General features: G+C 39.0%; 1 protein-coding gene across 3 annotated transcripts; it reads left to right on the top strand.

The window, feature by feature from the left end:
* Positions 1-552: 552 nt before the first annotated feature.
* On the top strand, positions 553-4,084 carry RPS27L (ribosomal protein S27 like). 3 transcript variants are annotated; one of them, XM_082383535.1, is made up of 4 exons: positions 553-708; positions 1,599-1,707; positions 2,663-2,773; positions 3,887-4,084. In XM_082383535.1, exons 1-4 carry the CDS (start codon positions 703-705, stop codon positions 3,913-3,915), a joined length of 255 nt encoding a protein of 84 aa, XP_082239661.1. In that variant the 5' UTR covers positions 553-702; the 3' UTR covers positions 3,916-4,084. The 3 variants fall into 3 exon arrangements, with proteins under 3 accessions (XP_082239661.1, XP_082239659.1, XP_082239660.1); XM_082383533.1 differs by lacking the exon at positions 553-708 and adding an exon at positions 768-1,070; XM_082383534.1 differs by lacking the exon at positions 553-708 and adding an exon at positions 779-1,016.
* Positions 4,085-13,668: the final 9,584 nt, after the last annotated feature.

Raw genomic sequence — 13,668 nt, 5'->3', positions numbered from 1 at the left:
GCCACACGGTGAACTAAGCACGGCAGCGAATCGGTGCTTCTTAAAAACTTTTTTCAAGGCCAAGCAAACCCAAGGCACAGCTACATCCCGCAAAGAACTTAATAACCGGTACCGGTACCTTGGAAGCAGGATGCGCAAGTAAACGAGCCTCTTTCATAATCTCGCTGGGACGTGTTAACGGTTTTAATTAATAATATTGTTTTTAATACATAAAAGAACAGAACAGAGGCACCGCCCGTGTGCTCGCCCGCAGGGCAGCCGAGGGCGGAAGGCTTGGCGGCGAGACCTATGACAAGTGACCCAGCGTGCCCAGCCGGGTCCGCTCTGCAGCGGTGCCGGCGCTCCCGAAGCTCGAGGGGGCTTCCCATTCGGGCGTGCACCGCCTGAGCCTGGCCCCAGGCACCACTTGCCCAGGGCGAAGCCCTGAGGCCGGCGGCCTTAGCCCAGGAGCCCGTTCGGATCGCGGGCTCTGGGATCTCGAATGGGCGAGCGCCTCAGCACCTCCCCTCGCCCGCCGCCCGCAGATCCCGGCCGGAGCCAGCCCTCACCACCGAGAGGAGCGCCTAGAGTCGACGGGGCCGCCGCTCCGCTCCTCCCAGTCTCCTCTATCGCGGAAGTTGACGCCGCGCTCCCGGTCGCGTGCTGCTCGCTAGGGGTGTCGCCTTAGAGATCTGCACGGGCTGGGCTTGCGAAAGGATCGACATGCCTGTGAGTTGTTTACTTTCGGGCTTCGCGTTTGTGTCTGCCTTCTCGGTCGGCCGAGGGGCCCCAGGGGCGGGCTAGCTCGATGGCTCCGCGGGCCCCCGGGGCTCCCTGCCGAACACGGCTCGGCGGCTCGGATCCCGCGGCTCTTTCGCGCGTGGCGGACTTGTTGGGACTTGCCCGGCGGCGCGGCGAGTCGGGCCCTGCCTGGGCGTGGATCTGGGAGGACCCGGCGCCGCCCTGGGTGCAGTCTGGAGTCGATGGCTGGGAGGGGACAGCTCCCCGGCTACCCTACTCAGCCCTCCTGGGTTTCGGTGGGAACCCGCGAGGCTGTGATCGTTGAAGTCTTCTTGCTCTCCTTTTGCTTCGTGGGTCTTGCCCCCCGTGCCTTCTCTCGGAAGCGATTTCCTACTTGTTTCCTTTTTAAAAACTGTCTTCGCAGTTGCCTTACAAATTAACTCTATCAAGGACCGTCTCGCGTCAGCCACTTAAGAGTTCTTATCAGATGTTGAACCCTGGGGGCAGAAATCACCTCGGCGTTGGTATTCGCTGGGTCTACCTCAGCTACTTCTACTCTCAGCGGGTCCAGGGTCCAGATCACGTTCTTACTTAGCACCACAGTTTTATTTTCACTGGCGACTGTTATTAGTTAAAAAGAACGGAGCTAACCTTACCACATGTTTCCTGATCGTTCCCTTTAACCGGAACTTGGAGAACACAAGCATTATAAAAAGTGTTGATGAAAGTTAACAGGCTTTAAAATAAGTAACATCTAAAGTGTTGTCTCTGCTGAATATGACCGTTATTCCTGTTTTTTGCATGTATATTTCACATATGGTTAAATCGGCCAGAGTTGTGGTGTCATTCTAGTAGTAATAATATGCTTTTTTATTCAGTTGGCTAGAGATTTACTGCATCCTTCCTTGGAAGAGGAGAAGAAAAAACATAAAAAGAAACGGCTGGTTCAAAGTCCAAATTCTTATTTTATGGATGTAAAATGTCCAGGTAAAATTTCAAACTTTAACTCCCTTCCTAAGGAAAATTTCTGTAAGGATTACTTACAGAATTTCTATAAGGGTTGCTCATAGTGTGTTGTGTATGTTTTGATATTAGGACCCAAAGTGGGATTACAGAATTGGAATGTCATAAGGGTTATTTCCATAATAAACCACTTTAGAAACATTTCGGGGGCGGGGTGTGTGAAGATGGGACTCCACAAGGGACATGACACTAAACTTAAGTCTTTAAGCTGTTCAGATGATAAGTTTTCTTTTTCACGATGCAATGAAAAGTATATTGATTCTTCAGTGTAAAGCTGCGGGGTCCGGTATGGTGGCCATTAGCCATATGTGGCTACTGAGCACTTGAAATGTGGCTAGTCAAAATGGAAAAATTCTTTCTCATTCTTTTTTTCTTGAGGTATAATTGACATAAACCATTATATTAGTTTCAGGTGTGTGACCTCATGATTCCGTATTTGTATATATTGGTAAATGATCACCACAATAAGTCTAGTTAATACCTGTCACCATACATAGTTACAGAATTTTTTTTTCTTCTGATAAGAACTTTTAAGATATACTCTCTTAGCAACTTTCAAATATTCAGTAGGGTATTATTAACTATGGTCACCATACTGTATCTTGTTTTTTTTTTTCATGCTGTATCTTTAAGTGTGAAATATACACCAGATTTTGAAGATGTAGCATTGAAAAAAAAAGGCTTTGATTATATGGTGAAATGATAATATTTTGGAAATACTGAGTTCAATAGACTATATTATTAATTTCACCTTTAAAAAAAACTTGTTTTTAATGTGAACTAGAAAAGTTTGTTACATATGTGGCTTGCTACTGCACAGCACTGAAGTTCCTAATCTTTTACAAGTCTTTACTAGAAATATGTTGAACAGGTACTGTGTTTTTTTCTGCTTTTCACTTTTAACACTTCCCTTTTTTAGGCTGCTACAAGATTACCACGGTTTTCAGCCATGCTCAGACAGTGGTGCTTTGTGTAGGTTGTTCAACCGTGTTGTGCCAGCCGACAGGAGGAAAGGCCAGACTCACAGAAGGTAAATCATTTGGCATTTTCTAACCCAGTGATCAGATTTTATGATTTTAAAATCTCTCTCTTTACTAAAAATCAGTTTTAAAGAAATCTTAAATTCATAATTACCAAAATAATTTTTATCTTTCATTGCTCTTTTAGTAAAGAGTGCCCTGTTCACTGAGATAAGTTTGTACTCTTGACCTTGCAAAGAATTGCTTTATTATTTTTCTTAGTTTAGAGCACCTGATTCTGTTGTATTTAGTCAGTTTGCTTAACTTGGAATGTTAGACATAAATCAGAATGGAGCAAAAGAATAAATACATAAGATATCTAAAAACATAGGATTTAAAAATTTCTCCTGTAAATATTTTGTTTCAAATGTATTTGGTACATATGATTTAAGATAGTTTTAATCATTGCTAGCTGAGCAACAGATAATTAAAATGTCAGAGGTTTGATTTCTCTGAGCAACTACTTATGATTAATATAGTCTAATTTTAATTCTTTCACTTTTGTGAAGAAAAAATAATACATATGTATATAATTTTCCATAGTAGTACTTAGAGATTTACAGCTCAATAGTGATATTTGAAGTTTGCTTGTGGTATTTTGGGGAGCTGTGAATTCCATGTTATTCTCATTGGAAGAGTTATAAGTGCATTGGCAATAAATCCAAGATCTATTTGGTGTGACTTCATGAGATCTAACTGTGAAATTAGCACAATATTTAAATGCAGTATTGCTCTTAAAAAATGTACTTGCAAGATTGCCAAAACCTTTATATCATGCCATGATTTTAGAATTTTGTGTCCATGTGCTGACAGATGATTAAAAGGGTGCATCTGTACCAGAATTTTCCTAAAAGACCTGAAATGAACTCTAATCAAAATTATTTTCTTGAACTCCATTATAACATTTGAGAACAGGGAGTGACAGTCACATCAGAGTAAATTCAAATATAAAAGATATCTTTTAGCAAATTTCTGGTATAAAAAAATAAATAACCTGTATATGAATATTACTCTAGTATTTCTAAAACTTAAGCTTTTACGTAAAATGTATTTTTTGTCATTAAAACTCTGTACCAAAGATAGAACAGACTTGTGTTTAGTATGCTCTTGTGATTCCTTTGCAGGGTGTTCGTTTAGAAGAAAGCAACACTAATGATCCACACACCTTCCTGAATTTGTGTTCTATCGCAGAAAGCCTTATCAGTTCAGTAATTCCAGCTAATCTACCAAGATAATGTAATTATGTTTAATTTTGTAAGGTATACAACAGCGCTCTCCTATTTTGGTGTCAGTTTTTCAATAAAGTTTTGATTACGGGCAAACTACTCCTTTTCTTTTTTTCAAGTATGTGTTAATGTGCTATACGTTTATATATGCTGTGTATATGAATTTGGTTTAAACATTTTTAAAAGGGTATTCTGATTAGTTTGTGTCTCGCTTCAGGAGTAGAAACTTTAAATATTTGATTTTCAGTCCTTTTCCAAATTTCTGTGAGGGGGCTAAATGATTACAAATGGAAAGAAGTTCATTATTTATTAATTCTAAATATAGTTTTGGTATTGTAACTATGGAAACATATTTATAGAAGTACATACTTAATGCAGTAACAATCACAGTGTAGTGCCTTGGATTTATATGCCCATAACATACTGTATACTTTAGTACAGTAACTGCAGCTGGGGTCTGAGTTATAGAAAGCTCTTTTTGGGGTAGAAAATTTGAGAGGAGGAATCAGGAGTAGCATGATTTACTCAGGATGTTCTGGCAGGGGGCAGTAGATGGTATTGAATTCTCTGGTCCAGACAGGTGAGCACTCCTGACTGAAAAATGTGTTGAGTGGTTCTGTTGTCTCATTGTCACTTTTATGGTTTATGAAGTGACCCTTGGGAGTTAGGGGGTAGAGTGTATCTTTCCCTCTCTAGCACCTATATGACTGCTCGTTAGACTGGGAAGATAACTGCTTCTCTTTTACCTGTTACCTTTAAGGCAGGCACTGAAGACAATCATTTCCTATCAAGAGGTGTTCCTACATATACACCCCCAATCCTAGAGACTGATCCTTTAACATACTGATTGGTGTATCAGAGGAATGTTGCATGAGAACTGAAGAACTATGGAAAGTTTGGAGCGTATTTAATGATATGGAGAAATAAATAACTCAGAGCTTCCCAAACTTTCTTGGTTTATGGCATCTTTAGTCTCAGTAATTTTTTCATGGAGTCCCCTGGCCAAAAGAAATACCTAACAGTTAAATTTATTAAGTAGTTAGGTTGTAGCAACTGTAGTAGCCATTTGAAAAAAAAGAACACATAGATTAAAAGCAAAGTGATAATTTTTATCTCATTCTTAAATTACCTACTAATGGAATGAGTGTGCCTTTTGGGCACTGCAGTTTCTTAAAATTGGGATCACGTTGGACACTGCCATCCTCATTTTTTTCACATTGATTTTTGCATAGTACCAGCTTTTTATCACAGCAATGGCCCAAAACCCAGCTTCACAAAGATACATCATCAAAGGAAATGTGGTGATATCTAATGTAACAGTTACCTGGAACTAGAAGTTTGCATGGTATCCAAAAGATGTCAAGTATCAATGTTTCTCCCATGATGCTCCAAGCCACCTCAGCTTGCACAGTTTAGGAACCTTGGAAAAATCTGTGGTAAATAAGGAGCAAATTCCTGAAAACTTTCTTGGAAATAATATTGGAAGAAAGTATTGTACTTTAAAGAATCTATCTAAGGATTAATTTAAAGAGATACTTGGCACTGGGAACTGAATGGTATATTAAGTTTTACTTCATGATTAAACATATTACTGGGTTTGAAAAATGCTCAGTAGAGAACACTCAGACTTTTCCAAACTTCAAGGTTTGCCACATACATTTTTACTGAAATTTTTTCTTTAATACTATTATTTATATTGTCTTCATTTTTTAACATAAATGTATTTTTAAAGGAAACCTTATATCTCTTCCATAAATTAAAAAAAAAGTTACATAAAGATAATTAAAAATAAAATGAAATTCTTGGCTTCTGACCTGGTCGGGTGACAAATGGTTTCTTATCTGGTTGCCCCTGTAAGTCATCTGATAAAGGTCAGTGTTTTTGGTTTGAGATATAATGTAGATACCATAAAATTCAACACTTTACAATGTAAATTTCAATGGTTTTTAGTATATTCACAACGTTGTACAACCACTACTACTATCTAATCTCAGACAATTTTCATCTCTCCAGAAAGAAACTCCATACTCATTAGCATTCACTCCCCATTTCTTCCTCCTCCCAGCTCCTGGCAACCACTACAGACTTTCTATCTCCTTGGATTTGCCTGCTCTGGACATTTTATATAAATGGGATCATACAATACGTGGCCTATTGTGTCTGGCTTCCTTCACTAGCATAATGTATATCATGGCCATTCATGCATGTATCAGTATTTCATTCCCTTTTTGACTGAATAATATTCTGTTGTAAGAATATACATTTTGGACTTCCCTGGTAGCACAGTGGTTAAGAATCTGCCTGCCAATGCAAGGGACACGGGTTCAAGCCCTGGTCTGGGAAGATCCCACATGCTGCGGAGCAACTAAGCCCGTGCGCCACAACTACTGAGCCTGCGCTCTACAGCCCGCGCACCTAGAGCCTGTGCTCTGCAACAAGAGAAGCCACTGCAAGGAGAAGCCCGCGCACCGCAACAAGAGGAGCCTCTGCTCGCCGCCACTAGAGAAAGCCCACGTGCAGCAATGAAGACCCAACGCAGCCAAAAACAAAAAACAAAAAAACTATTTAGAAAAAATATATATATATGTGTAAATTTTATCTATTAATCAGTTGATGGACATTTGGGTTGTCTTCACTTTTTGGCTACTATAAATAATGCTGCTGTGAAGTTCTGTGTACACGTTTTTGTGTAGACATGTTTTAAACTCTCTTGGGTATAGACTTAGGAGTGGAATTGCTAGGTCATACAGTAACTCTGTATTTAGCTTTTTGAGGAACTGCCTGTTTTCCAAAGCAGCTGCACTATTTTACATTCCTACTAGCAATGCACAAACAAGCATTCCAATTTCCTACATCCTTGCCAATACTTGCTATTGTCTATTTTTTTGATTGTAGCCATCTTAGTGTGTGTGAAGAGTTATCTCATTAGGGTTTGATGTGTATTTCCCTGATGACTAATGATGTTGACCATATTTTTTTTTTTAAACATCTTTATTGAAGTATAATTGCTTCACAATGGTGTGTTAGTTTCTGCTTTATAACAAAGTGAATCAGCTACACATATACACACGTTCCCATATCTCCTCCCTCCCGCATCTCCCTCCCTCCCACCCTCCCCATGTTGACCATATTTAAATGTGCTTATTGGCTATTTGTATATCTTCTTTGGAGAAATGTCTATTCAGATCCTTTGCCCATTGTTAACTGGGTTGCCTTTTTATTTTTGAGTTGTAAGAGTTCTTACGTATTTTAGATACAAATCCCTCATATATACGGTTTGCAAATATTTTCTCCCATTCTGTAGGTTGTCTTTTCACCTTTTGTCCTTAGAAACACAAACATTTTAAATTTTTATGAAGTCTGATTTATCTAATTAGATATGGAAAACAGTATGGAGTTTCCTTAAAAAGCTAAAAATAGAGTTACCATTTGACCCAACAATCCCACTCCTGGGCATATATTGATTATCTGGAGAAAACCATAATTTGAAAGGATACGTGTACCCCAATATTCATAGCAGACCTATACCAGGTTGACTGTTATTTTCTTACCTAGCAAAACCTCACCTTAGAAAAAAATTCGGGAGACTAGTCCTGTCAGATTTAGTTAAAAGCCTACATTTTAAATTTTTCTTAGGGAAGCAGGTTTAGTTTCGATTATTCTACAGGAACAGAATATTGGAGCTGCCACTGCCTTCTGGACCCAGAGCTCAGGAGACACCAGCTTCAGCCCGGGTCGATATTTTGTGTTTGTATTCTTAAGTCCATGAGTGTCTTTTTCATTTTTTCATTTCACATTTTTTTTTAAACAGTATTTTTTTTCTTTAATCCTTTTGGGCTTTGCTTTTTTTTTAAAATAAATTTATTTATTTATTTATTTATTTTTGGCTGTGCTGGGTCTTCGTTTCTGTGCGAGGGCTTTCTCCAGTTGCGGTGAGCGGGGGCCACTCTTCATCGCAGTGCGCGGGCCTCTCACTATCGCGGCCTCTCTTGTTGCGGAGCACAGGCTCCAGACGCGCAGGCTCAGTAGTTGTGGCTCACGGGCCTAGTTGCTCTGCGGCATGTGGGATCTTCCCAGACCAGGGCTCGAACCCGTGTCCCCTGCATTGGCAGGCAGATTCTCAACCACTGCGCCACCAGGAAAGCCCCTCATTTCACATTTTATATATCATGCCATGTATATAAGAGAGGGGGTGTGTAAAAGCATGACTCTACTGTGCCATCTTTGTTTTGTCTTTAATTTGCATATTAATAACAAAAGTTGTGTATTTTTCTTTATTTGCAGCCAGATTTACTAATTAAAATCCCAATACATGTTTTTTTTAATTCATTTTATGTGACTTAACCTTTTTTTTTTTTGCTAAGCACTCCATCTTATAAAATTGCATGCCACTAACTGTCCTTTTATTGGGTCTGTAAATTTTTAGAGATGCTTTTTTTATGGGAAGACAAGATAGTTTTAGAACAGGCTTTTGAGTCAGATATGCCTGGATTTGAAATGAGTTCTAATGGTTAATGCTTGTGTGACTTTGGGCAAAATAAGTACAATAATTTCTACTTAATCGGGTTGTTTTGAAGATAACATATATAAAGTGCTTAGCACAATGCCTGACACATAGTAAGTACTATGTTAATAGTATTCTTTTAAATAAAAAAGGATCCCGTGTATTCAAAATCAAGCACTTTCAAGTTCTGTTTTTTCCTTCCAAATTATTTACCCACTTCATTACCACACTGGAGCATAGCTGTGTTAACTATTGCTGCAAAGGAAGTCACCCCAAAATTTAGTGGCTTAAAATACTGATGACATTCTTTTTCATGATTCTGTGGGTTGGTCTTACCTGGGCTCACTCATGCATGGAGGCTCAACTGGACTGGAAGGACCAAGATGGCTTCAGTCACATGTCTTGTACTGGCCGTAGGCTGGGTAATCCAGTAAGGTAGTCTGGTTTCCTTATGTGGCTGTCTTGGGGGCAGTGTTCTTGGAGGGTGAAGATGGAAGTTTGATGGTCTCTTGAAGCCTAAGCGTTGGAACTTGTGCAACATCATTTCCACCACATTCCCTGGGTCAAAGCAAGTCACAAGGCCACCTCAGGTTCAAGGGAGTGGAGAAACAGACACCACCTTTGGTTGAGAAGAGAGGCAAAATCACATTGCAAAGGAGCATGCACAATGGAATGGGAGGAATTTGTGGCTATTAAAATTTTTACCACATGTTGGGAGAACTCCAATATTTATCAAGGTTATTCATTCTCCAACCCATGAACATGTCCACAATCAATTCTTAAAGAAATGCTTTATTCATTTCCCTATCCTGGATGAGCACAGAATATAAGTGGGAAATTTACATTAGAGGAAATCCAGATGGCCAATGAACGTATGAAAATAGGTCTAACTTCACTAACAATAGGTAAATGCAAGTAAAAACAACCAGATACCATCTCCCATCCATTGCATAGTCAAATATTGAAAGTCAGTGTTGTCATATAAACAACAGAATTAGGTTCAACCATATAAAATTGTTTATATTCATGCATTTTTGACGTAGAAAAACTGCAATTTCATATGGTCAAAGGATGTTCCTTATAGCACCGCATATAATAGTAAAAAAATAAAATCCATCAATAAGAAAATGGATAGTATAATGTGATATAGTCATACAGTGTAATATTTCATAGCAGTTAAAATAAACTGAATTTATATTTCCCAACTTGACCAGATCACAAAACAATGTTAAATTTAAAAGGAGAGTGTAGAAAACATCTATACTATGGTGCTGTTTGTGTAAATGTAAATAATACAATTTAATACTATATCAGATATGAATATATATACTTGGCTGTGAAAGTATTAAATAAGGGACTGGAAGGATATACCCCAACTCCTGACAGCAGATTCCTGCAGGGCAAAAGGAGTGGGACTCTGGGTGGTGGTTCTAGGGCTCTTCAGCTTTATCTATTATGTTTTATCTATTAGTATTTTTTAAAATATTTATTTATTTGGTTGCACTGGGTCTTAGTTGCAGCACGTGGGCTCCTTAGCTGTGTCATGCGAACTCTTAGTTGTGGCATGCATGTGGGATCTAGCTCCTGGACCAGGACGCGGAGTCTTAACCACTGCGCCACCAGGGAAGTCCCTAGTATTTTTTAAATGAAGAAAATTTGACTAAATGTTAACATTTTAAATTCTGGGTATTGGGATTATATGGGTATTTGCCATGTGAACCTTTTGTGCTTTCTAGTATTTTTTTTTTCCACAAAATAAAAGATCAATTAGCTATTCTGGTATCCTCTAAGAAACAGAACTCAGACTATTTGAACCTGAATCAATAGCAAATATCTTAACAATATAATTCTTTAAGCCTATAGTTGTGAAAATGTAGCTGTAAAATCCTAAAAGGTTACAAGGTTATTATTCTATAAAAGTAATCTTTTTTCTTCATAAAATGCAACAATGAACTCTAACCCATCTACGTTTTTTCTATTAAAAACTACAAAGGCATATTTCCAGAATCTCAGCTTTCACATCTGGGGTAGAATTTTAAAATTTTGTATTCTGTGATAGGAAGGTAAAGCAAATCATTTGTTGCCAAGAACCACCTTGACAAGTTGTAAATTTCAGAAAAAAAAAAAAAGAACAAAAACACAAGAAAGTTGTGTCAAGTTCTCTTGCGTTCTTTTCCCTAATATTAAGGATCAGCCGCACCGGAATTACCACCTTGGAAGATGTGGAAATGTATCAATGCTGTTTCTAACAATATTAAGTAAGAAAATAAGTTATCATAGCAAATAGGAATTCCATCTGGGGTCTGTGAACCCCTGGATGTTTGTACATTGGTTCATTTTCTGAGAAGATTCCCAGCTCTTCTCCAAGCTTCAACAAGAATTCTAAAAAGTGAAAAACCAGTCTAAACCAAGTACCCTGCTCGTAATGCACATTCACTAACTTCACAGGGCTCTTCACACTTTGTGGCTCTTCCCGCACAAACAGTTCAGTCACGCTGCACTTCTCCCGGACACCCAGACAATGCTCTTTCCTCCTCTCCCAATGTAAATGTCACCTCCTTGGCAGCTCCAAGCAGTTCGCTCTGTGGTCTGTGCTAAGGTTCAAAGCTCACATTGATACCACATGATCAAACTAAAAACATGTATCTGCCAATATCAGAAATATTTTTTAAAATTGCCATTAATTTGATTTGCTTTTAGTCACAGTATTTAATGTTTAAAATTTAGAAGAACACTAAAGGAAGGCATTTTATATTTATCAAAGACAGCATGGATTGAAAAATTTGACAAATATGAATAGAAGACCTAGAGGTCAGGAGAAGCCTGAAAGAAATAAGGAGATGAAATGCATCTGTTGTAGGGAGCTGCTTTCTCTGTACTTTGATCCCTCAGAAATATCCATCTACTTACCTTCACAGATCAAAGTGGAGTGAAGAAACAGGCTGAGAGCTCAGAACTGTAGAAGAGCCCTCTTTTATTACACTGTATTAAAACTTTGATTTCTTTTTGAATGTTCCTGAATTCAGTCTCCAATATTCGTCATCTATGGCTGTTACACAATATTTCCCAGGACATCAACACTACAATAAGCCATCCATGGAGCCAGTCTCCAAGATAGTTCCCAATGAACCCTATCTTCTGGTTATTTAGCCTTTGTGTAGCCTTCTCCCACACTGAATCAGGGTGGGTCTGTGTGACCAGTAGAATTTGGCATAGGTGAGAGTGTATGACCTCCAAGGGTAGATTATGAAAGAGACTGTGGCTTTTGCCTTGTTTCTCTCTTTAATCACTCAATCTGAGGGAAGCCATAGGGACAGTCAAGCAGACCTATGGAGAAGTCCATGAAGTGAGACATTTGAGACCTGTTCCCCAAAGCCAGCAAGTAACAGAAGCCTCTTGCCTATAGCCACATGGGTGAACTATGTTGGAATGAGATCCTCTAGCCTCGGTCAAACCTTCAGGTGACTGAAACTCCTGCTGACATCTTGCCTGCAGCCATAGGAGAGACCCTGAGCTAGAACTACTCAGCTAAACTGCTCCCAGAACTTAAGAAACAGAGAATTTGTGAGATGGGGTAGTTTGTTATGCAGCAATAGATAATTCATGCACATTATGCTAAATAAAAGAAGCTAGACACAGAAGGCCACATATTATATGATTCCACTTACATGAAACATCCATAATAGGCAAATCCAAAGAGACAGAGAGTAGATTGGTGGTTGCCAGGGCCCGGGAGTAGAGAGGAATGCAGAGCAAATGTTAATGGGTATAAGATTTCTTTTTTGGGTGAAGATGTTCTGGAATTGAATGGGTACACAATCTTGTGATTATACTAAAACCACTAAATTGTACACTTTAAAGGTTGAATTTTAAGGTATGTGAATTGTGAATTCTATCTGAAATACCTATTTTTTTACATTACAGACTTTGATACCTGGAAGTGGAGTGCAGCTGTAACAAACACCTGAAACATGGGGGTGAATTTGGAAGAGAACAGTGAACAGAAGTTGAAAGGACTTTGAAAAGAGCGTCAGTGAAAGCCTGAGGAACCCTGAAGAAACTGTTTAGAAGTATGGTGGCCTTTGAGGAGGCTGCAGGCGTGGACTTAAAAGAAAGTAAGGAAAAATGTTACTGGAAATTGGAGGAAAGAGGATTATTGTTCTCCAGTGGCAGAAAGTTTAGCAACACTGTTGCCTGCAAGACCACAGAAGTAGAAAATATGCCTCATGAACCGGGTGAATTTAGCTGAGATTTCCAGACACAGTGTTGACTCTTGGCTTCTTCTTGTTGCTTATACTAAAAAGCAGAAGAGAGATAAGCTAAAGGAAGGACTACTAAACAAAAATGAATCAATAATTGATGGTTTGGAAAGTTCCCAGACTCCCCAGATGACAAAAGATGCTAAAATTAAGAAACAATTTCAAAGCAAAGATAAAATTTACGGCACTTCCAGGAAAAAAACAGTCTAAAGACGAAGTTGAGGGTATGACTATAAAACCCTTTATGACTGTGGAAAGAACCAAGATGGTGCCTCGAAAGCTATTTAGATTAGCAAGAACCTCAATGGGACTCACAAAGTTTTTAAAAATTATATTAGCAGGAGGACTGTTAACTTAGACTGAAAGGAGAGTACAAAACAGCCCTCTGGACCCTCAAACTTGTATAAGCAGAAAGCAGGCTGAGAAAGCCACTCAGATGCAAACACATATTGCCTTTCATGAAAAAAACAGTAACTCAGAGGGCAGAACTAAGAGCTCTGAGAACACAGCCAGGAGCCAAGAATTATTCTCAAGCCTTGAGTACTAATCAAGCAGCTGCCAACCTGTGTCTGGTTGGATGTGGGGAACAAAGAACATCTTCAGTTCACAGGTCTTAGGATCTGTGAGTGAATGAGCCATTTGGGAAGGATTTCCTCCAGGACCAGAGAAGTCTTTAGAAGACTACAACATCTTATCTGCAACCTCATTACAGGCCCTGGTGCCAGACCCACCCAGCCAATCTACTCCTGAATTCCTGAGCCTCAGAAACCATAGGATAATAAATGTGTGTTCTTTTAAGCTGCAATAGATAACTAATATACCATTTCTCATAATCTTGTTTCTGCTCTCATATTAAAAGAACAATATTATGAGGTTCCTGTGGAATGAGATTTTCTCTATATTACACATTTAAAAAG

Source organism: Balaenoptera borealis (genome assembly GCF_965194805.1).
Source record: "Balaenoptera borealis genome assembly, chromosome: 3".
NCBI classification, from domain to species: Eukaryota; Metazoa; Chordata; class Mammalia; order Artiodactyla; family Balaenopteridae; genus Balaenoptera; species Balaenoptera borealis.
This window is presented reverse-complemented; position numbering and strand designations above follow the sequence as displayed.